Source organism: Coptis chinensis, chromosome 9, assembly GCF_015680905.1.
Source record: "Coptis chinensis isolate HL-2020 chromosome 9, ASM1568090v1, whole genome shotgun sequence".
Lineage (NCBI taxonomy): Eukaryota > Viridiplantae > Streptophyta > Magnoliopsida > Ranunculales > Ranunculaceae > Coptis > Coptis chinensis.
Window position 1 is genome coordinate 15,063,547 of NC_141464.1, and position 21,160 is coordinate 15,084,706.

At 39.1% G+C, this 21,160-nt stretch overlaps 2 protein-coding genes and 1 non-coding gene across 3 annotated transcripts; 1 reads left to right on the forward strand and 2 right to left on the reverse strand.

Moving 5' to 3' along the window:
* The first annotated feature begins 1,337 nt into the window (after window positions 1–1,337).
* LOC147474907 (small nucleolar RNA R71) lies at window positions 1,338–1,443 on the forward strand. The gene has a single exon (XR_015209959.1). It is a non-coding gene; the product is annotated as a small nucleolar RNA R71 (small nucleolar RNA).
* Window positions 1,444–12,069: 10,626 nt separating this feature from the next.
* Window positions 12,070–12,489, reverse strand: LOC147474908 (uncharacterized). The gene has a single exon (XM_086585229.1). It carries the CDS (start codon window positions 12,487–12,489, stop codon window positions 12,070–12,072), a length of 420 nt encoding a protein of 139 aa, XP_086441355.1.
* Window positions 12,490–13,775: 1,286 nt separating this feature from the next.
* On the reverse strand, window positions 13,776–14,219 carry LOC147474909 (uncharacterized). Its single transcript, XM_086585230.1, has one exon. It carries the CDS (start codon window positions 14,217–14,219, stop codon window positions 13,776–13,778), a length of 444 nt encoding a protein of 147 aa, XP_086441356.1.
* Window positions 14,220–21,160: the final 6,941 nt, after the last annotated feature.

Below are 21,160 nucleotides of genomic sequence, written 5' to 3' on the forward strand. Positions count from 1 at the left end.
CTCCAAACAAAGGATTCAAGATGAACACAACCCTCATCACCACTAAATCTATCTTGTCATTACTCTATTTGTTTAATTCTCGTTTGCAGAAGCCTCGTTTTTGTTTTTTTTTTGTTTTTTGTTTTTTGTTTTTTTTTTTTTTTTTGTTTTGTTTTTTTGTTTTTTGTTTTTTGTTTTTTTAAGGAAAAAAAATCTCTAACCATATAGAGGTTTTGACAAGAAGATAAAATTATACGTGAATCCGTGATCATTTTGGTTACTCCGAGGCGTATAATTTTCATTTTTATATCCTCTAGTTTTGAAAACAATGGAGAGACGTTGTAAGATACTCGTACTCAAAAGCTGTGATTCTAAACGCTAATTTTTGAAAATAAACCATAACCGGAAATCTCAGGAAACTTTCATGTCGGTTCTGGGGCGAACCCAATCTAGACAGGTAAAGCTTTAGCTACGCCAGTTGGGGGATTTACTACACAAGACATGGAATGTCCTGACCCGTGCGAATAATGTGGTGATATAGGTGACCCTTAATAAGCAAAACTGATCTCAAACTGCCCCTAGATTGTGTTGTTCTAGGGGTTGGCCTATGTAGAATTCATTGCCCATTTTGGTTTTTGGAAAATCATATGACTATTGATGTATCGAGAATCTAGCATTAATAAAACAGAGAAAAAAACAACTTTTTTGAAAAAGAAATGTAAAATAAAGAAAAGAAAAATTATATACTCACTCCACAAGTTCACACTTACTCAAATAACGAGTAAAAAATGTTTTACAAAGAATATGCGAGATATACTTGTCTGAATGTATTTGGTGGTTTATTGAAACCTGGAGGTGGTTGGGTTTATGGATTATTTGTCCATGCGAAGTTTGGATGTTGTCTCCATGGTGCATTTGGTACATTGAAATCACATACTTCTTTTGGTTGAAGTGATGATAGGTTTGTGATCAAGGGACAGGTGGCATCTATATGTTTTAAGCTTAAACATAAATTGAATAGTGAGGTAGTTATGTTAATGACAGGATGAGGAGTTTGGTCTTTTTGTTTGGTTGTGAGGGCATCTATCTTTCTTGTGAGGGTTCCGATTAAAGTTTTGATTTCAAGATCAGATTTCACCTAAAAAATACCGCTAGCCTTATATGTACTTGGTTGGGCTATTCTAGAATTTTTTATATCACCCCAATGGGTACTTTTTTCAGCTTGGTTTTCATGAAAGGTTAAAGCTTCAGTTGCACCTCTATCCAAAAATTACCATTACTCATGATGTCGAGGGTTACGAACTTTGTGTTCTTGGAGAAGACCTTTGAAGAAACATTGGACAAGAGTGCAATTTTCTAGTTTATGGTGAGGACATGAATGGAGTAGGTCAGAGAATCTATCCCATGCTTCGGAAAATGTCTCACTCAAACTCTGTGTGAAGAACTGTATCTTATTTCTTATCTCTTCTATTTTCTTAGGCAGAAAATACTTCTTCATGAAGGAGAACATAACCTTTTCCCATGTATTGAAAGAAGCCATGCGTGACTCTTACCAGTTGATTAGTCCCTAACTGCGTTTAACTACCTTTACAATGCTTCAAATATGCCCTTATTATGCTTAATGGACAGATAACTCATAGCTTTTGATACCTTTTGCAGGATACATGCCATTTATGACTTATACTCTTAATACATGCATTTTAGCGCAGAAAGGGGTGCTATCAACGCTGCTTGGGAAGATTCCAACTTAGGAGAAAAAGTGCCAAAAAGTCAAGGTCAAACTCAACGGTCAACGGTTAGGGACTCAAAACTAAAAGACGGAAGGTCATGCCCTTAACCCAAAAGACCAAAGATTATGTCCTCAACTCAAAAGTGGGCTTCCTTAGTAAGATTGTTCAAGAAGGTACTTAAACCCTAATGAGGTGTCTTATTTCTAAAAGATGAGGGCAAAGTTGTCAAATGTAAAAGTTTAATTGTTATTTACATTGTTTTCCATTTTTATGTTCTTCAAGCTTTAGTTAATGAATCAAGTTCTTATTTGTCTTCAATACAAAGTTTTCAATCTTGTTTCCACTACTCTAATTTCATTACATCTTTCCAATTTTGCATTCACAACCCCAACACAAGTTCACTCATTTGACAAGTTCAAATGAGTGTTACTTGGTAACTAAGCAATCTTACACAAACTTTTTTCACACATGTTTTCACCATTAAACAACCTTCAAATTCTAGTTTTTCAACTTCCTTTTAAACAACAATAGTTTTCACTTTGATAAAAAACAACCCATAGTTGATTAGAAAAGCTTAGAGAGTAAGAGTTTCCATCATAAAAAATATCCCCCTTTGCATAGATTTAAGATGAAGAACACAACCCCTTACTCCACCACTACACAACAATCAAATGGCGCCGCCGTCATGGATCTAGAACAAGGAGGAAGATGAAGCAAACCAACACTCTCAAATTCTCCTTCTCAATCTAAATTCAATAGTTTTTAAGTTTTTTTCATTTTTCGTAACTGATGTTTCTTTTTCTTATACTTCCAGTAAACTTCTGAGCAAACAGAGTCCGAGAATAGCACGAGATGGTTCATCGGAGACTGCTGGGAAAAAACGAGCCAAAACGGTGCTGATCGACCCACACCGCACCTGACAAAGCCGCACCCGCCCGCGTCCTTTTCGCGCCCGTGCCCTTGCCGCGCCCGCACGTGTCCAACCCACGCCACACCTTTAATTTCTCCAATGAAGATTCTAAGCCTTCGTATGTAAGTTAGTTTTAATTTCCCCTAGTTAGTTTAATTCAACTGTTAGTAGATAAAAAGTAGATAGATTTGTAAAGTATTGAGTTTTCAAAACCAAAAATTCAATAAAAAAAGAATTTAAAAATTAAAAAAAATTAATTATTTAAAATGAATTAGTAATCTAGCAGTAAAGTTAAACATTAAAATGAATTTAGTAGCATGTTTAGGTTTTATTTTCTATTAATTGTTGTTTATGCATGTTAGTTAAGATAATATCATATAGTCAAGTCAACATAAGAAAATTTAATTAGGATAAATACAAAATCGTTGAAGTTTTGAAAGTATAGTCTTTTTGGTTTCAGTTTACTTACCAAGAGTTGGGGATTCAACCAACGTGGATCGGTTGAATGCGCGAGGCGAATAGTGTAATATCATGCTCGTGCATTTAAACCCAACTTGGGGGGTCGGTGTTCCAATCTTTGACGAACACTTTCTAGCTTTCAAAATAAAGAAAAATATTTCGTTTATTTAATCACTAGTGAATAGTTAATTAATTAGCTAAACGTAGTTACTTTGCGTGCTTACGCTTTCATAGTTTTAAGCCCACGAAGGCAATTTTGTTTTATGCCCACAAAGGCAACCAATTGTATCTTATTGGCTTTGCCACATTTTGACCCAACTTGTGGGTCTTAGATAGATTAAACTTGTAACCATAAGGAAACACTAGAATTGTGGGTTGACACGCAAGACACCAAACACTTTGTCAACCCCACCACGTCGCCTTCACCTTAAGGGTCGTGTACGCACACCTTGGCCGGTACTTTCTAAACCTCCTTGCTACAAGGTGTAAGAGGATACTTGTATGTTACTAAGCATGCAAACATGATTGTGTGATTTCCGATTCAGTCTTGTCTTTACATTTAACGCTAAGGCTAAACCCGATCCCTAAAAGAATAAAAAGTGGGATTAAGCCCCACTTTAGAACGGACGTTGCGTGAACTGTTTGTTACATAGACCAAACTAAAAAGATAAAATCAATCAAGCAGAGCCAATCTAGTCATGTCCATTAGGACAAACATTTAGCACGAACAAAGAGAGGCTACCAGATTCCAGTGGACCAACCACCTTACTCACTCCCCTCCCTCAGATTCACCGTGAGTGAGATTCTTGGTGGCACACCATCTAGTGAAGTAGCAATCTTCTCCCTTGACGCGTGTAGTTTCCAAAACCCAGTTTCGCGCCCACTGTTCAATTGAAACAGGGCATAGTATCTATTCTACAGGCATTGCATGCAAACTTTTCAAAAACTTCAAGGTCACAAATGAATTTCTGCAGATTGTGTGCATCATTCTTGTTTGAGCATTCATGGATTACCAATATATGGAACAATCGTCATGGGATTACAATGCAAACACAAAACCATGTTCTTGTTGTGGTAGTCCTTATCATTGGGCGTCTCAATGCATATCATATGCCGAGGTTGAGTATACTACGGAAAATCCTTACAATTTTGAACCTCAATTTTCAAACTTTTGTAGTACCCAATACACCCTAAAGTTTTCTAATCATGCAAACAATTCATGGAGCTCTGTCACAGATAGTCAACCACCATTCATGTATCCATATGGTCAGTTAGAGTGTGGTTTCACTCATAGCCCATTACCATTCACATCACCATCCATATCTAATTCATATCCCACTCCACTATCTATGACAGGCCAACTTTACGAAGCAATGACCTAGCAAACAATTCAAATACAACAAATAGCCAAGACCTTCTGTTCTTTCCAATCTATTTCAATCAATACCATGTCTGAGACTAATGTTCTTCCCACAGTCCAAAAACCAACCAACAAGAGGAATAAAGTGTTGCTATAACAAAACTAATTGCTAAAGGCCATCTTGATATTTATAACTAATTAAAACCCCATCACCATTCACCTGACTATCGTGTGAATTCCAGTTCTTATGATGATTACATGCCTAAAGTTACAGTTTCTCCCATTTGGCTTAGTACTCCCATGGATGAGAACACTTCGGCAGAAGAAAATCTAGAACATGTGTTGAAAATGACTCGACACACTTGGACAATGACAATGAGGACAAAAAAAATCAAGTGCCTGGAGAGGAGGATATAAATTCTATAGTGGAAAGTGGATCTAATTTTAGTTTGGCTGTTAAAGACTTATCGATGGAACAAATTTGTGACATCCTTAATATTGCCGATATGAACCATAATTTTATGGAAACGCCAAAGCTAGATGAAGAGTTCTTTCAGTCCTAGAGATCATATGAAGAACCACCACCCGACCATCATTCTCCCGAGTTAATGCCTCTCGAAAGCCAACCTCTATTCATAAAAAAATCCACCAAATTCTGAGGACTGCACCACTAAACTATTTCAAAGAAACCTCAAGCTCGCACATAAGTCAATTGCCTTTGCAATCCTTCATAATTTTCTAAACCTTCCCAGTAAAGAGACTTTGCCCAACATACAAACTCCCGAGACTATCATTCCAGTTGAGAAGATCCCCGCATTGATTGAAGTTCCAAAAAAAGAGAAAATAGAATCTAAGGTGGAATATGAGTTCTTGAGAGCATACAATGATCCCTTTATTCAAGTGGTTGAAAAACCCAGTTTGCCATATGTCGCATCATCGAAGCCTCATGAAGAATAACTACTACCACACTCACACTCTCTTGGACAATTCAAACATGATGGGTTATTGCATAAATTCCATGATGCGAAGCTTTCTCTTATCATTCTGCATCTTACATTCCGCATGCATCATATCATTCTGTTTGGGGGTAAATGCTCTACTATGTTTTTCTGTATTGATCCTCAATTGTTTAGGCTATTAGTATATAGTTAATAATGTATCATCCTTCTTACACATAGTCTTGGGGAATCTGACTTAAAATGAACCCATATATAGTCTCGACTATATAGGATCCTATCTGTGAGGATTAAATCCTCTTTTCCATGATGTATTTCCAATCCATTCGTTCTCTTACATTTGCTTCAATAGAATACATCAACTTAGGTAACCGGACCACTCCACTTGGAACGTGTGGTTGTAAGTGCCAGAGCCTTGAGTCCACGTATACCTTGCATATTCCTTGTTAGCACTTTTACTCGTGATTTGAGTAGTGTACCCCTATGGAGCAAGTATACATTTTTTATTTATTTATTTTACATTCTTTTTAAAATAGTTTTCTTTTTCTATAATTTACTTTACATTTTCTACTTTCTGTTATTTCCCAGTTTTCTGTCTTACATAAGTTCTTTCATTCAATCTTCATTTTTAACGTTTGAGTAGTCTTTTCTCTATAAAGAAGAGATGTGAAACAAAACAGAGGTGAGATGGTGATTGAGTGGAGGTGTGTTACGGTTGTCTTTCATGGTTGTTTAACATGCTTCGTCTTATATAGGCATGCCAAACCATGGGATGGTTGGCAATTGGAGCACTTTTAATTCAATTTTTTTTTTCTTCTGTGGGTGATTTCTAGTTGTTTTGAGTTTTGTCTTACAATCTAGTTGGAATTACTTTAACAAGGGCTAACTACAGAGTAGGAGAGGAGAGACTAGATTATCTAGAAATAGAGCTAGTCTGCTTCACTAGATTTGTGTACTTGCAAAACAAGAGGTGGAAGATCTAGGGAGGCCAAACCATGGGATGGTTCACAATTTGAGTCACCTAAATTCAAAAATATTTTCCTTCTATTGGGTGGATCACTCTCCTCATAGTGATTTTTCTTAGTAGTTTTCTTTTTTTCTTCTCTGTTATTGTAATTTAGGAACAAAATCCCAAAAAGGAAAAAAGAAAAACCCTTCTCGACCCTTTCACCCTTTCATAAATGTTGTTTTCTCTGATCTATTAATGCAAGATTCTTGATACATCAATAGTTATGTGATTTTCGAAAAACAAAACGGGCAATGGATTCTACACAGACCAACCCCTAGAACAATGCAATCTAGAGGCAATTTGAGATTAGTTTTGCTTATTAAGGGTCGCCTATATCACCGCGCTATTCGCACGAGTCAGGACATTCCATATCTTACGCAGTAAATCCCCCAACCCGTATAATGAAGCTCTGTCTGCCTGGATTGGGTTCGCCCCAGAGCGACACAAAAGTTGCCTGAAATTATCTGTTATTGTTTGTTTTTCAAAAATTAGAGTTTAGAATCACAACTTTTTAGTACGAGTATCTTAAAAACATCTCTCCATAGTTTTCAAAACTAGAGGATATAAAAATGAAAATTATACGCCCCGAAATAACCAAAATGATACCGGATTCACGTATAATTTTATTTTCTTGTCAAAACCTCTATATGGTTAGAGATAGCTTTTACTTGAGAGAACCATTAAAAAAAAATAGAGTAACCCAAAGTGATACTATTCTCTATTTAATTCTATATTTTGTCTCCACCTCTCTATTTTGTCTTGAGAATCTAACGTTAAAAGGCTCAAAATTGTACAAAATTTTCAGCTATCAAAAAATTACAAAAATTCAAAAATTCCTTTTCTACCCCCCCCCCCCCCTTTCTAAAAACCTTTCAAAATATCTAAAAACATTTATTCTCCACCGAGCAATACTCAATGGAGACGTGTACCTTCCAATTCTGAAGTTTTTGCATCTCTTCCGATTGATATTCAACTTGATATCTGGAGGAGAATTCACACCATCACACCTGGTGTTGGAAAAAGTTCCTATGTGCGTAGACGACGTGCAGTCAAGGAGAACTAGACTGCCCTGGACTTCAGCTGATAAGCGAGGGTTCAGTATTTATAGTCTACATGTGTCTTACACCAAAACACAGAGCCCAGCTTCACAGAGTAATCAAACCAGCTGGTTAGGATTGACTCGAGTCTTGGGAATCTGACTGAAAATGACCCACATTTTTACAATTTTTCAAAATTTAACCAAAAATAATAATTAATTAGTCTTTAATTTCACGTTTTTATATTCTTTCCACCATCCTTTCTCTTTGCTCTCATAACACTTTTTTTTTATTCATTCCGCTATTCGTACACTTTGCTTTCAAGTTGGCACACTCTATTCTTTTTTAGAGCTCATTCGTGTTACAACTTATATCATCTACACGCTTTAAGGCATTTATCTATCATCTTTTTTGTCATACAAACTTGGATGAAAGCATGTGATATACCATTAGATAGAATTTTTTACACTGATCGTTTAGACAATTCGTTTGTCCAAATCAGATTGGTAATGAAGCGGGGATTTGCATTTTACACGTTACGAGAAGGGACATGACCTTTTCGGTATTTCCGAATTTCATATAGGCTTGGGCCAAAATTTCAAAACCCTAAAAACCCAACAACTGACTATTGTACGTGGGTTTAAAATTCAACCACCCAACTCACCTTTCTCTTTCACAAAAAACGGTAACTCACAAAATTCAACACGAGCTGCGCCCGCGCCTCATCCACCAGCGTCGTGCCTCCTTCTTCCACAAATTCAAAACCCTTCCTACAACTTCTAGCAAACCTTCACCCTACCTCATATCCACTTTCAATTGAACAAAACATCCTCCCATGGCTGCCAATCGAAAGATTGTACCCGAAATGGATTTTTCAAAACTATTTGATTTAGGGGTTTTTGACTTTTTTCTTCAAGGGACAGATCGTTAGAAGAGGTTGGAGGCCGCTTTTGCTAGAACCCACTACTCACTGCTCACTACTCCCCTTCTCTTGTTCAAACATTCTATCGCGGCTTAGCTCGCAATAACGAAGGTTTAATTACCAATTTGTTTGGGGGAGGTATGCATGAGTTGACTAGGCAGTCAATTGGGTTAGTTTTGGATATCCAGGCGCGACATGAGGTCCCTGAGAGTCAACAATTCTATGGCACAATGTTTGATTTGATGCATGCGATTGTGTTAAAGGGCGAGTACATCACTGGTTCTACCTATGTGATGCAAACTTCCTTGTGGAAGAACTAGCTGGCAGTGGCAACTTGGTGTGCACAACCTAGTGAGGATGACGAAACCTTTGGATATAGGTAAGGCGATCCTTCACATTCTTTGGATCTTACAGACCCGAAACAATGGGTTCTGTATTTGTTCTTTCCTATGGGACCAGCTTACTCAGACTAGATGGAGTACTGCCCCCCTTCCTACCCTTGTAACTAAGCTCAATGCTTAGTTGGGGAGCAGTAGTTCCGAGTGACTTTGTGGTAGTGAAGTCTACCACATTCACTCCTGTCTACCTTCACTACGTTCAGCACGACTGGTCCTAAGAGGCTGTAGACGAGAACGAGCACGGTCTCGACGATGATGTCACTCTTCCTCCACCTCTAGTAGACTACTTTGCTCCAGGAGCTCTGTCTCAGTTCATGCGACCTATGGATGCTTGAGATTCATGTATGAGGGTCAGCGTCAATGATCAGCTCCCAAATGTGAGTTTTATTATCCTTACATTACTGCATTACAACCCTTTTTACGTTTAATGAAAAGACAACTCATAACTTTTATTACCTTTTTCAGGTTATAGAGAAATTCAGACCACTTATCATGAAAGTTGCGTCTTAGCACCAAAAGGAGCCGTAATCACGCTTATTATGAAGACCAGAAGCTGCTATGAAAAAGTACTGAAAAAGTCAAAGTCAAAGGTCAAAGTCCTTAACTCAGAAGATCAGAGATGGAGGTCCTTAGCACAAAATATGGCATTCTCTAAAACCTATCTTGATCAAGAAGAAATCAAAAATCAAAAGCAAAAAGTAAAGGGTGAGGTGTCTCAAATGTAATGGAGAAGGGCAAATCAGTTATTGGCATAAAGTAGTGGTATATAAACTAAAAGTTAGGGAGAGAGAATGCACCCTAGACTTAATCTAGTGTCATGTAAGATTTTATTTCTAGTCTTTGATTCATTCAAGTTATTTACTTTATTGTTCTTCATTTCAATCTTGTTATTTGCTTTTTATATTTCAATCAATCAATCTTCTTTTTGTTGTTCTTTGTTCAAATCCTTCATTCCAATCCTTTCTTTCAATGTTTGTGTTATTTTAATCATTTACAACTTAAGCTTTCAATGTTTTTCATAACTAGCAAACCAATACAAGTCCTAAACTAAGATTCTACCTTCCTTTCTTCAACTCACAAACATTCAAACTCTAAACAATCTATGGTGAGCCAGATCAAAATCTTTGAGATACTCCAAACTAGACTACTTCTTATTTTTCTAATTTTTGTTGATTTATTTCGTTGTTTTTCATTACTGACTTACTTTTTTGCATATCCAAGTTCAAGATCAACATACTGGAAAGGAGCTGAAGTTGCAACTGAAAACCAACACAACTAGGACAAAATTCAACGTGCGACCACGAGGCCACCTCAGCATTCAAGTATCCAGTTTTTTCACAGTTTAGTTGTTTTGTGATGTGTAGTTGAACTCCATACCCAGATTTTGTAATAAAGTAGTATAAATCAGTGGAACTTGTTTGTAATAGATAGAGATATAAAGAAAAAAAAAAGAAAATATGAGTTTTGATTGAATATGTGGATGAACTTGGGTGAACACTTGGTTGAAGTTCTAAACTTACCATGAGATTAGAGTTTTAATTTCCCTAAGAAGTGCAAGTGTGCGAGGCGAGTCGTGAATCATACGCTCGCACACTTTGAATCAACTTGGTAATCAACACTCTAACTAAGTTAGTTCTAGTTAATCTAGATAATCTATCTTAATTAGTTAATCTATTAGATTAGTATAATCTTAGTTTAGCTTTATGTTTTGGGCCCTTGAAGGCAAAGTTGTTTAATTATCAAAAACCTAACTTGTGGGCATTTTAAGTGGACTCTTATTGTAACTTAAAGCATCGAAAAGCTCGAAAGGTTGGACCTGATTCTCATATCAAGTGCCTACCAACATCGCCTTCTCCTCAATCAGCGTGTAAGCATGGCTTGAAAGGTAAATTCTAAACCTCCTTAAAGCCCATGTAAGAGGATACCTTGTGTGTTCAAGCATGCTTACGTGATTGTTTGAAATTTAATTTCTGCACTGCAATTTACATGCATGCATAAGGCTGAACCCGAGCCACATAACAACCATTGGGAAGTTATTCCCCAATGTAGGTAAATCGGACGATGCTTGATTCTTGAAGCCCTAGACCAAAGTAGAACCCAAAGTAGTCACGCTCCTCCAGAAAATGACAAAAATATAGCCACAAGGATTTAGAGTAATCAATTACCACATTCCGGTGGACCAACTACCTTCCTCACTCCCCTTCCCCAGATTAATCGTGAGTGAGATTCTTGGTAGCACGCCACTTGGTGAAGTGATTGCCTACTCTTCCGAGACGTGTAGTAGAACCATCCTAGTCTCGCGCCTAATTGTTCCCTTGAATAGGGCATAGTAAATTATAGACCAAAGCAAAGTCTTCAAAACTCCATACTTGCAAAAATGAATTTCGATTTCTTGAGCATCTTTGCATCGTTTGCGTATGTTAGGATAGTTTTGTAGTCTTGCTAGAAGTTCATGATACCACGTTCAGGCACTACAAGTATTAGCAAGAATAAAACTTACTCACATAGAGAGAGCATGTCGTCCTAGACAATCTCCTATTTCTAGTCCTCCATCTACTAAGATGGGCGACGAAGTAGTGCAAGCAGAAGAGCCTCTCTCCAACTTCTACACACCGTTGCAAGATGGGCCTCCATCTTGTATACAACTTACACCGCTCACGAGTGATTTTCCCATTCCATTGAACGTGTTCAATCTTCTACCCATCTTCCATTGGTTAGAACACGAGTTACCGTATGAGCATCTACGCCGGATACATGAAGTATGCAATACTTTCCACCATCCGGGCGTCGCCAATGATCATGTACGTTAAGCTACGAGTGTTTCCTTTCACTCTAGCTGGTAAGAGTCATGCATGGCTTCTTTCTCAGAAGCCCAATTCTTTTGATACATGGGAAAAGGTTGTGTTTTTCTCCATGAAGAAGTACTTTCCGCCGAAGAAAACAGAAGAGATAAGAAGTAAGATACAGTTCTTCAGACATAGTACAAGTGAGACATTTTCCGAAGCATGGGATATATTCTTTGACCTACTCCATTCATGTCCTCACCATAAACTAGAAAAATTCACTATTGTCCAATGTTTCTTCAAAGGTCTTCTCCAAAAACACAAAGTAACCCTCGACATCATGAGTAATGGTAATTTTTTAGATAGAGGTCTAACCGAAGCCTTAACCTTTCTTGAAAACCAAGCTAAAAAGAGTACCCATTGGGGCAATATAAACAATTCCAGAATAGCCCAACCCAGTACATCTAAGGCTAGTGGTATTTCCCCAAAATAAGCTAGGGTTAGGCAGACCCCCACCTATATTAATTCAATGTTTCCTTACATAGACTTTTCCACTTGCATCCTCATTTATAATGTTTTGTAAAGCAAAATCTAGAGGATTAGCAAAGTGTACAATATTCAATTCATGCTTATGGACTAATCTAGCTAAGTAATCAGCTACCTTATTCACTTCCCTAAAGACATGTGAGAAGGATATGTAACTAAAAGTGCTCTTTTTCCTTTCAATAGCAGCCACCACATCTCTACAGTGCCATGGGGGTTTCTCTAACTTGTTAATAGCATTTATAGCTCTCATGGAATCTGATTCCACTTCCACCTCAGTAAAACCTTCGAGCAAACATCTCTCTAAACAAACATCAATAGCCTTTAGTTCTTGGAAAATCATTGATCGATGACCTCCACCACTACTAAAAGCTGCCACAACTATACCTTCCTTGTCTTTCATCATCCCCCATGACTTAGACCATTGTTGTTCAAAGCCCCATCCGCATTCGCTTTAATTCTATTGCCCATTGGAGGAGTCCAGGCGCAATAAGTTTCCACCTGTTGCTTGAACTGAATGTTTAAGTTAAGCCTAAGGAAAAGATTTCTAACCTTGTCAGTGTCTCTGACCTCCGGTCTTAGGACTTGTATGTAATTCCTTAAGTCTCGGACCATCTTGTTAAATAGAACCTCTGCTGGTTTAGAAATTTGACGAAACTTTCTATCATTCCTTTCCTTCCATATGCAATTTACTGATGCACAAATGAACACTTTAAATATCTCACCAACTTCTGCTATTTTGCACAGCCTCAACAGGGAAGCCCATTCGCGATTCGCATTACTGTTGTCAGAAGAGATGCCCAATAAAATTTTTACTCTTGAGAAGAAGTCTTTAGAGTATTGACACTCAAAAAAGAGGTGTGCAGAGAATTCTCTACTGGAGGAGCAGAGACAACAGGTAGACTGTGTAATAATTTTCTTTCGCACTAACCTGTCTTGTGTGGGAATACTATTTGAAAATAGTTGCCACGTGGTGAAGTAATGATGTGGCATCATCCATCTTCCCCACACCATACTATACCATTTTTTCTTCTCTCGTTCAGGCAACAACATTGCATATGCACTGCTGGAAGAAAAAAACCCACTATGATGTGGTGTCCAGGCAACAAAATCATTGTCAAGGTGCTGATTTATCTCCATTGACATTATGATTCCCTTCAGTGTTGAATATTGTAACCATTGCACTTCATCATTCTAACTACCATCCGTCATGAGAACACTCACTTTAGAGTTTAGAGGAAAATTCCAAGCAGCCACAGCCTCAACATCTTGGATAAGTGGAGATCGAGCACACCATATGTCATGCCATAGAAGAGTGTTTTCCCCGTTTGCTGTCGAATACTTGATAAACTTCTTTGCAACCACTCTAGTGTTCAAAATATTCATCCAAGTCCACGAGCAGTCTTTTGGTATACTCATGGTCCATAAAAACTTTTCCCTAATGTGTTGTTCCCAAGTCCAATCAACCCAAATGGTGTCCTCTCTTGTCACCAGTTTGAAAATTAGCTATGCTCCTGAATTCCACCTTTGTGAATTCATAACTCCCAATCTACCCTCATCTTTGGGCAGACAAACTGTACTCTAACATGCTTGGTGATGTCCTTTCTTCATGGTTGTAACAGTCCATAGAAATTGTGCACATATCTTTTCCACTTGTTAAATAACAGTTACTGGGAGAATGAAGGTTCTCTACCAATAAGTCTGGAAATAAATAAGTACTGAGTTAATCAATTGCAGTCTACCTGCATGAGAGCGCAACTTTGATTTCCAGTTTGTAATCTTCTTAATGATCTTCTCAACAAGAGGTTGGCATTCCTTTATTTCCAATCTGGTAGAGATGAGTGGAAGGCCCAGATATCTTATCGGAGGTTTAACAAGTTCCACCCCCAAGAGAGTTGCCAAAGCTAGAGCATCTTGATGATTTAACCCTCCGGCTAATAAAGATGTTTTGTGCTTGTTGATATTTAACCTCGTAGCTTCTCCAAAAGTTTTTAAACACTCTTTAATAGCATTCACAGAATCATAATCACCCTTACAAAACAAGAGAACATCATCCGCAAAAGCTAGATGTGACAGTCTCACTCTGTCACATTTTGAATGAAAAGAGATGGCTTTGTTGTTGATGTTCTGCATTATAACGGAGCTGAGAATTTCCATCACTAGAACAAACAGATATGATGATAAAGGATCACCTTGCCGTATACCTCTCTTGCCTACAAAAAACCCTTCCGGAATTGATCATGACTGAGAAAGAAGGAGTTGCAATGCACATCTCCATCCATTTAACCATTGAAAGAGGGAAATTAAAGACCTTGATCATAGCTAAGATAGCATCCCAGCTCACTTTATCACAAACTTTCCTTATATCCAGTTTGATTGAACATCTAGGAGTGCCATGCTTCCTATCGTAACCTCGTAAAAGATCATGAGAAAGCAAAATGTTGTCTTGGATAGATCTGCCAGGAATAAAAGCTGATTGATTAGCTTGAACAATGTCATTAATGATGAGCTTTATTCTGTTAGCTACAACCTTAGAGATGCATTTATAGATGGTATTACATAAGGCTATAGGTCTAAAGTCTTCAACCTTTGCATGATTGTTAACTTTGGGAATGAGACATATAAATGTAGCATTAATACCTCTAGGAAACTTAAAATATGTAAATGCATTAAGGATAGCATATGTAAAATCATGACCAACTGTTTCCCAACAACTCTTGAAAAAGAAAGGAGTGAAACCATTTGGCCCAGGAGCTGCATTCTCTTTCATCCCAAAAAGAGCTTCCTTAATTTCCGCAGCTGTAATATTAGAGTCTAGAAGAATTTTAATGTCCGGTGAGATGATAGCTTTAACCTGAAGACTGTTGAAAAACTCCATACCATATATCTCCCCTCCTTCAGAACCCAAAATCTCAGTATAATACTCCACAAAAGATTTTATTACCTCAGCCTGTCCAGTTACAGTAACACGATCAACATTCTGTAAACACCATATGCCACTATTAGCTTTCTTTTCCCCTAATGATTTGAAGAAAAATGCAGTGCACTTGTCCCCGTCTCTAGCCCATAAATCATCTTGTTTGCTCTTGATTTCAGCCACTTCTACTCTTGCCAAGTCACTATATTTATGAAGAGCTTCCTTTTATTTTTGGCCCACCATACTATACTCTTGTTTCTCTTCTTTTTGGCTAGTGGTATTTTTAATGTAATGTCAGACCCAGAAATTAAAACCTTAATTGAAACCCGCACAAGAAAGATAGATGCCCTCACAACCAAACAAAAAGACCAAACCTCTCATCCTGTCATGAACATAAATACCTCACCATGCAATTTCTGTCTAAGCTTAAATCATATATGTAGGGGATTTTCTGAGTATCCCCTGATCCTCCTCTGTGCCTTGTGATTCAGGAGCCCTGTTCTTGAAAGAGAAGGGATGAGATGATATAGAGTTCAGGGTTGAACCGCTTGGCGGCTGCCTACGTATCTCCTTGTTTATTTAGGAGAATCAAACCCTATTTTGCCTAGTTCCTAAGAGCGAATTTCTATGGTTTATATAGGAAGAGCTTTGAGAGTCTTAGGGTTAAGGTGAACCTCACCACTTGTGAGTTCCCTTCCATATTTGGACTCTGTCTTCCTATTAGGAATCCTCTTCTTATGGAAGTCTGAATCTAGACCATATCTTGTTACAGGTAGGCTTTCTTGTTGATCATAATGTCCCATCGTATATGGGAAGATTATATCTAAAAGGTAACTCTTAAGATATGTCATTACGATTCCATCATTATCATCAAAGATCGCCCTCTTCAATTTCCTTCTCTTCAGGAACTGTCCATATCAGTTCCTAACGACTTGGAGAAATATTATGCTTAGAGGCGATTAGTCACGTGTCTGGCACATGTCTACTAAACACTCGTGCTAAACACGAGATCACTTATTCGTAGAACTGATCCAATAATATTCATCTCATTCTGGACATCTATAGTCCTGGGTCATTTCCCATACACGTGTCATCTAATCAATGACGGGAAATCCCCCTTACATATGCTCCCTCTCGTGCCATCTAGCATGTGGACCCTTGAACCGACACTGCTGTTGGCACGAGAATATTTTTTATAAATAGTTGTTGGAACTGCTTACGTACTCAACTAATTAAGGCTCTGAAAAGTTGGCTAGAATAGACATGTCGTTTCCTTAAAAAGATAATGATGGAAGTTTTATCCCGAAAAGACGCAATGCTTAGGCTAATCGTGATCGTCCATCATATCTGTATAAAAAGGATCTGGTGAGAGAACCCTCATTATCTCTTCTGCTACCTTTTCCCTCTATACTGAACCCTTTGTTCTCTCGTTAGGGTTTAACCAAAACTCCAAACTTTCTTTCTTTTTCGATCATGAATCCCAACTGGTCACTTATAAACTTTGGAGATCTTTCCTCCCTGGAACTGATCCGAGAGAAATTTCACATCCCTCCCGATATTGGTCTTGAGTTGGGGAGATTGTCTGACGAGTTGGCCTACAAGGAAGTAGCGCTCATCACCATCGGTCAACTTAGGGCCGGACTCACTCTTCCCCTCCACCCACTGTTAAGAGAATGTCTGATTCACTTCAATCTTGCTCTTGGTCAAGCAACACCCCTGTTCTATAAAACTGTTATGTACTCTGCCATACTTGCCAAGAAACATGGATTCGTTCTGAATCGTTGGGTGTTTGGATATTTCTATGAGGTTTGCCGTATTAGGGACCAATCTTACTACTACCTCATAACTAGAGACAAGAATTTTCCTATCGTCTTTTTCGAGGAAAAGTAGAGTGACGACGGCTGGGCTGATCACTACCTTCGAGTGTTGGGTGATACATGGGACGTTCATCCTCTTGATGCTGATGGTGAGCCAATGGGGATTCCAGTTCCCAGAAAACACACTCATGCTCCAACCAGTAAGTATATTTTCTCATGAATTTTACAATCATCATAAGAGTTTTTCAACTGAGTTCTTTTACTACTTTTCTTTAGATGACTCTTCCCCTTTGAACCAATTAACAGCAACTGATGTTGCTACGGTGGATTTCATCAAGAAGATCCCCAAAGATCAAAGGATGCCCTGGGTGATAGTTCCTAACCCCACCCGTCTTTTTGAATATTTCAACATGTCTACTAAAGAACTGCTGGCACTTGCCCCCAGCTTTTCCCCTTTGGGGATAAATACAATGAATTCTGGGCGCACAATACTTCCTCCTCCTGTGGATTAGGATGATGGACTTCTTCCTCCTCCAGTTCAAGATGAATCCTCTTTGAGTACTAGAAGAAGAGGAAACTGCAAGGAGAAGAGTTTTGTGGCCACCTCCAACGATGTTGCGACATTGAGCTCAGTTCAGGAGCCTGCTGTCAGTGATGATTGTGTGATCACTGGCGGGAGGGGCCCTGAACTGCTTCCTAAATTTCTGGCTGCTAGCAATTTTAAGAGGGAAGTATGTGCACCCAATCGTTCAAGACTGAAGAGAGCTGATCATGCTCATGCTTCTGATGTTGCCCCATCTAGTAAGAAAATGAAATTTTGTCCTCTCTCTCTGAATGAAGAAACACTTTTCAAGGTTCCTGGGACTATTCCCAATTCTGGTAAGTCTTTTGAGAAAGTAGTTGTACCCCTACCAGTTCCAGACCCTCCCATAGGTTTTGAACAACTGGTGACTTTGTACCTTTAACTATTGATCCTTCCCTCCCCAGTGACCGAAAGGGGAAGGGCGTTGCTCAAACAACTGCTGTAACTGTTGCTCTCCCCCCTCCTCGATTTGGAGACAAGAGTTGGGCGAGTGACAAAATTCCCTTCCCGCCACAATCTCTAGATTCTCCCGAAAGGGAGATGATCGTGGAGATGAGGCATTGGGGCCAAACTGATGAGCTTCCCATCACCAACAAACACTCTGTTCATGATGTTGAAATCGTTTGGAGTTCTGGAAGCTACGCGACTTCCTGTTGTTAAAGTTGAAGCCAATATGGTTGGTAGTCTAGATCTGTCCTTTCATAGATCTGTCGTTTATCTTGCTAAGGTAAGACTTCCTTCTCTGTACGATGTTCTGTTTCTCTCATTGGGTTACTTACAGATAAACGAACATCGTAGAGAGAAGGAAATCTTACCTTATCAAGATAAACGACAGATCTATAAAAGGACGGATCCAGACTACCAACCATATTGGCTTCAACTTTATCAACAGGAAGTTATGTAGCTTCCAGAACTCCAAGCGCGATTTCAACATCATGAACAAAGTGTTTGTTGGTGATGGGAAGCTCATCAGTTTGGCCCCAATGCCTCATCTCCCTTTCGGGAGAATCTAGAGATTGTGGCAGGAAGGGAATTTCATCACTCGCCCAACTCCTGTCTCCAAATCGAGGAGGGGGGAGAGCAACAATTACAGCAGTTGTTTGAGCAACGCCCTTCCCCTTTCGGTCACTGGGGAGGGAAGGATCAATAGTTAAAGGTACAAAGTCACCAGCTTGTTCAAAACCTATGGGAGGGTCTGGAACTGGTAGGGGTACAACTACTTTCTCAAAAGACTTACCAAAATTGGGAATAGTCCTAGGAACCTTGAAAAGTGTTTCTTCATTCACAGAGAGAGGACGAAATTTCATTTTCTTACCAGATGGGGCAACATCAGAAGCATGAGCATGATCAACTCCCTTCAGTCTTGAACGATTGGGCACACATACTTCCCTCTTAAAATTGCTAGCAGCCAGAAGTTCATGAGGTAGTTCAGGGCCCCTCTCGCCAGTGATCACACAATCATCACTGACTTTAGGCTCCTAAACTTAGCTCAATGTCGCAGCATCGCTGGAGGTGGCCACAGAACTCCTCTCCTTGTGGTTTCCTCTTCTTTTAGTACTCAAAGAGGATTCTTCTTGAATTGGAGGAGGAAGAAGTTCAGCATCCTGATCCACAGGAGGAGGAAGTATTGTGCGCCCAGAATTCACTGTATTTATCCCAAAAGGGGAAAAGCCAGGGGCAAGTGCTAGCAGTTCTTTAGCAGACATGTTGAAATATTCAAAAAGACGGGTGGGGTCAGAAACTATCACCCAGGGCATCCTTTGATCTTTAGGGATCTTCTTGATGAAATCCACCATAGCAACATCAGTTGTTGTTAATTTGTTCCAATGGGAAGAGTCATCTAAGGAAGAGTAGTAAAAGAACTCAGACGAAAAACTCTTATGATGATTGTAAAATTCATGAGAAAATATACTTACAGGTTGGAGCATGAGTGTGTTTTCTGGGAACTGGAATCCCTACTGGCTCACCATCAGTATCAAGAGGACGAACGTCCCACGTATTACCCAACACTCGAAGGTGGTGATCAGCCCAGCCCTCGTCACTCTGCTTTCCCTCGAAAAAGACGATAGGAGAATTCTTGTCTCTAGTCATGAGGTAGTAGTAAGATTGGTCCCTAATGCGGCGGACCACATAGAAATATCCAAACACCCAACGATTCAGAACGAATCCATGTTTCTTGGAGTACATAACAGTTCTATAGAACAGGGCTGCTGTTGCTTGACCAAGAGCAAGATTGAAGTGAATCTGACATTCTCTTAATAGTGGGTGGAGGGGAAGAGTGAGTCCAGCCCTAAGTTGACCGATGGTGATGAGCGCTACTTCCTTGTAGGCCAACTCGTCAGGCAATCTCCCCAACTCAAGACCAATATCGGGAGGGATGTGAAATTTCTCTCGGATCAGTTCCAGGGAGGAAAGATCTCCAAAGTTTATAAGTGACCAGTTGGGATTCATGATCGGAAAAGAAAGAAAGTTTGGAGTTTTGGTTAAACCCTAATGGGAGATCAAAGGGTTCAGTATACAGGGAAAAGGTAGCGGAAGAGATAATGAGGGTTCTCTCACCAGATCCTTTTTATACATATATGATGGATGGTTACGATTAGCCCAAGCATTGCGTCTTTTCGGGATAAAACTGTCATCATTACCTTTTTTGGGAAACGACATGTCTGTTTAAGCCGTCTTTTCATAGCCTAAATTAGTTGAGTACATAAGCAGTTCCAACAACTGTTTATAAAAAATATTATCGCGCTAACAGCAGTGTCGTTTCAAGGGCCCATGTGCTAGATGGCACGAGAGGGGGCATCTGTAAGGGGGATTTCCCGTCATTGATTAGATGACACGTGTATGGGAAATGACCCAAGACTATAGATGTCCAGAATGAGATGAGGACCATTGGATCAGTTCTGTGAATAAGTGATCTCGTGTTTAGCACGAGTGTTTAGTAGGCATGTGTCAGACACGTGACTAATCGCCTCTAAGCATAACAGTTCTCCAAGTCGTTAGGAATTGATATGGACAGTTCATGAACAGAAGGAAATTGAAGAGGGCGATCTTTGATGATAAAGAAGGAATCGTAATGACATATCTTAAGAGTTACCTTTTAGATATAATCTTCCCATAAACGATAGGACATTATGATCAACAAGAAAACCTACCTCTAATATGATATGGTATAGATTCAGACTTCCATAAGAAGAGGATTCCTAATAAGAAGGCAGAGTCCAAAGATGGAAGGGAACTCACAAGTGGTGAGGTTTACCCTAACCCTATGACTCTCACAAGCTCTTCCTACGCAAAATAGGGTTTGATTCTCCTAAATAAATAAGGAAATACATAGGTAGTCGCCAGGCGGTTTAACCCTGAACTCTATATCATCTTATCCCTTCTCTTTCAAGAACAGGGCTCCTTAATCACAATGCACAGAGGAGGATCAGGGGATACTTAGAAAATCCCCTACATCTTGTGGCGCCGTCTATGGGGATGCGAGGAGGTAAACATTCATTTCAAATGATTGATTTAGTTTAAAAACTCTTACCATTGTGATGGTAAAAGCAAAGAAAACAAAGGGTGGCGCTACCACACGCAGCGTCGCTGTCAGAGAAGAATAGCACAAGATGCCTGAAGGGGGGGGGGGAGAAATGTCGGTCACCATGATGCAAATAATCCCCTCCAAGGACCTGTGACCAGCACTAATGGACCAGTTGCTCCCAATGCAGACCCTAGGAATAATGCTCAAGAGGAACGTCAAAATGGTGAGAAT

Coding starts and splice junctions, on each gene's coding strand:
- LOC147474908 (XM_086585229.1), bottom strand. CDS start 12,489: ATGAAAGACAAGGAAGGTATAGTTGTGGCAGCTTTTAGTAGTGGTGGA.
- LOC147474909 (XM_086585230.1), bottom strand. CDS start 14,219: ATGCAGAACATCAACAACAAAGCCATCTCTTTTCATTCAAAATGTGAC.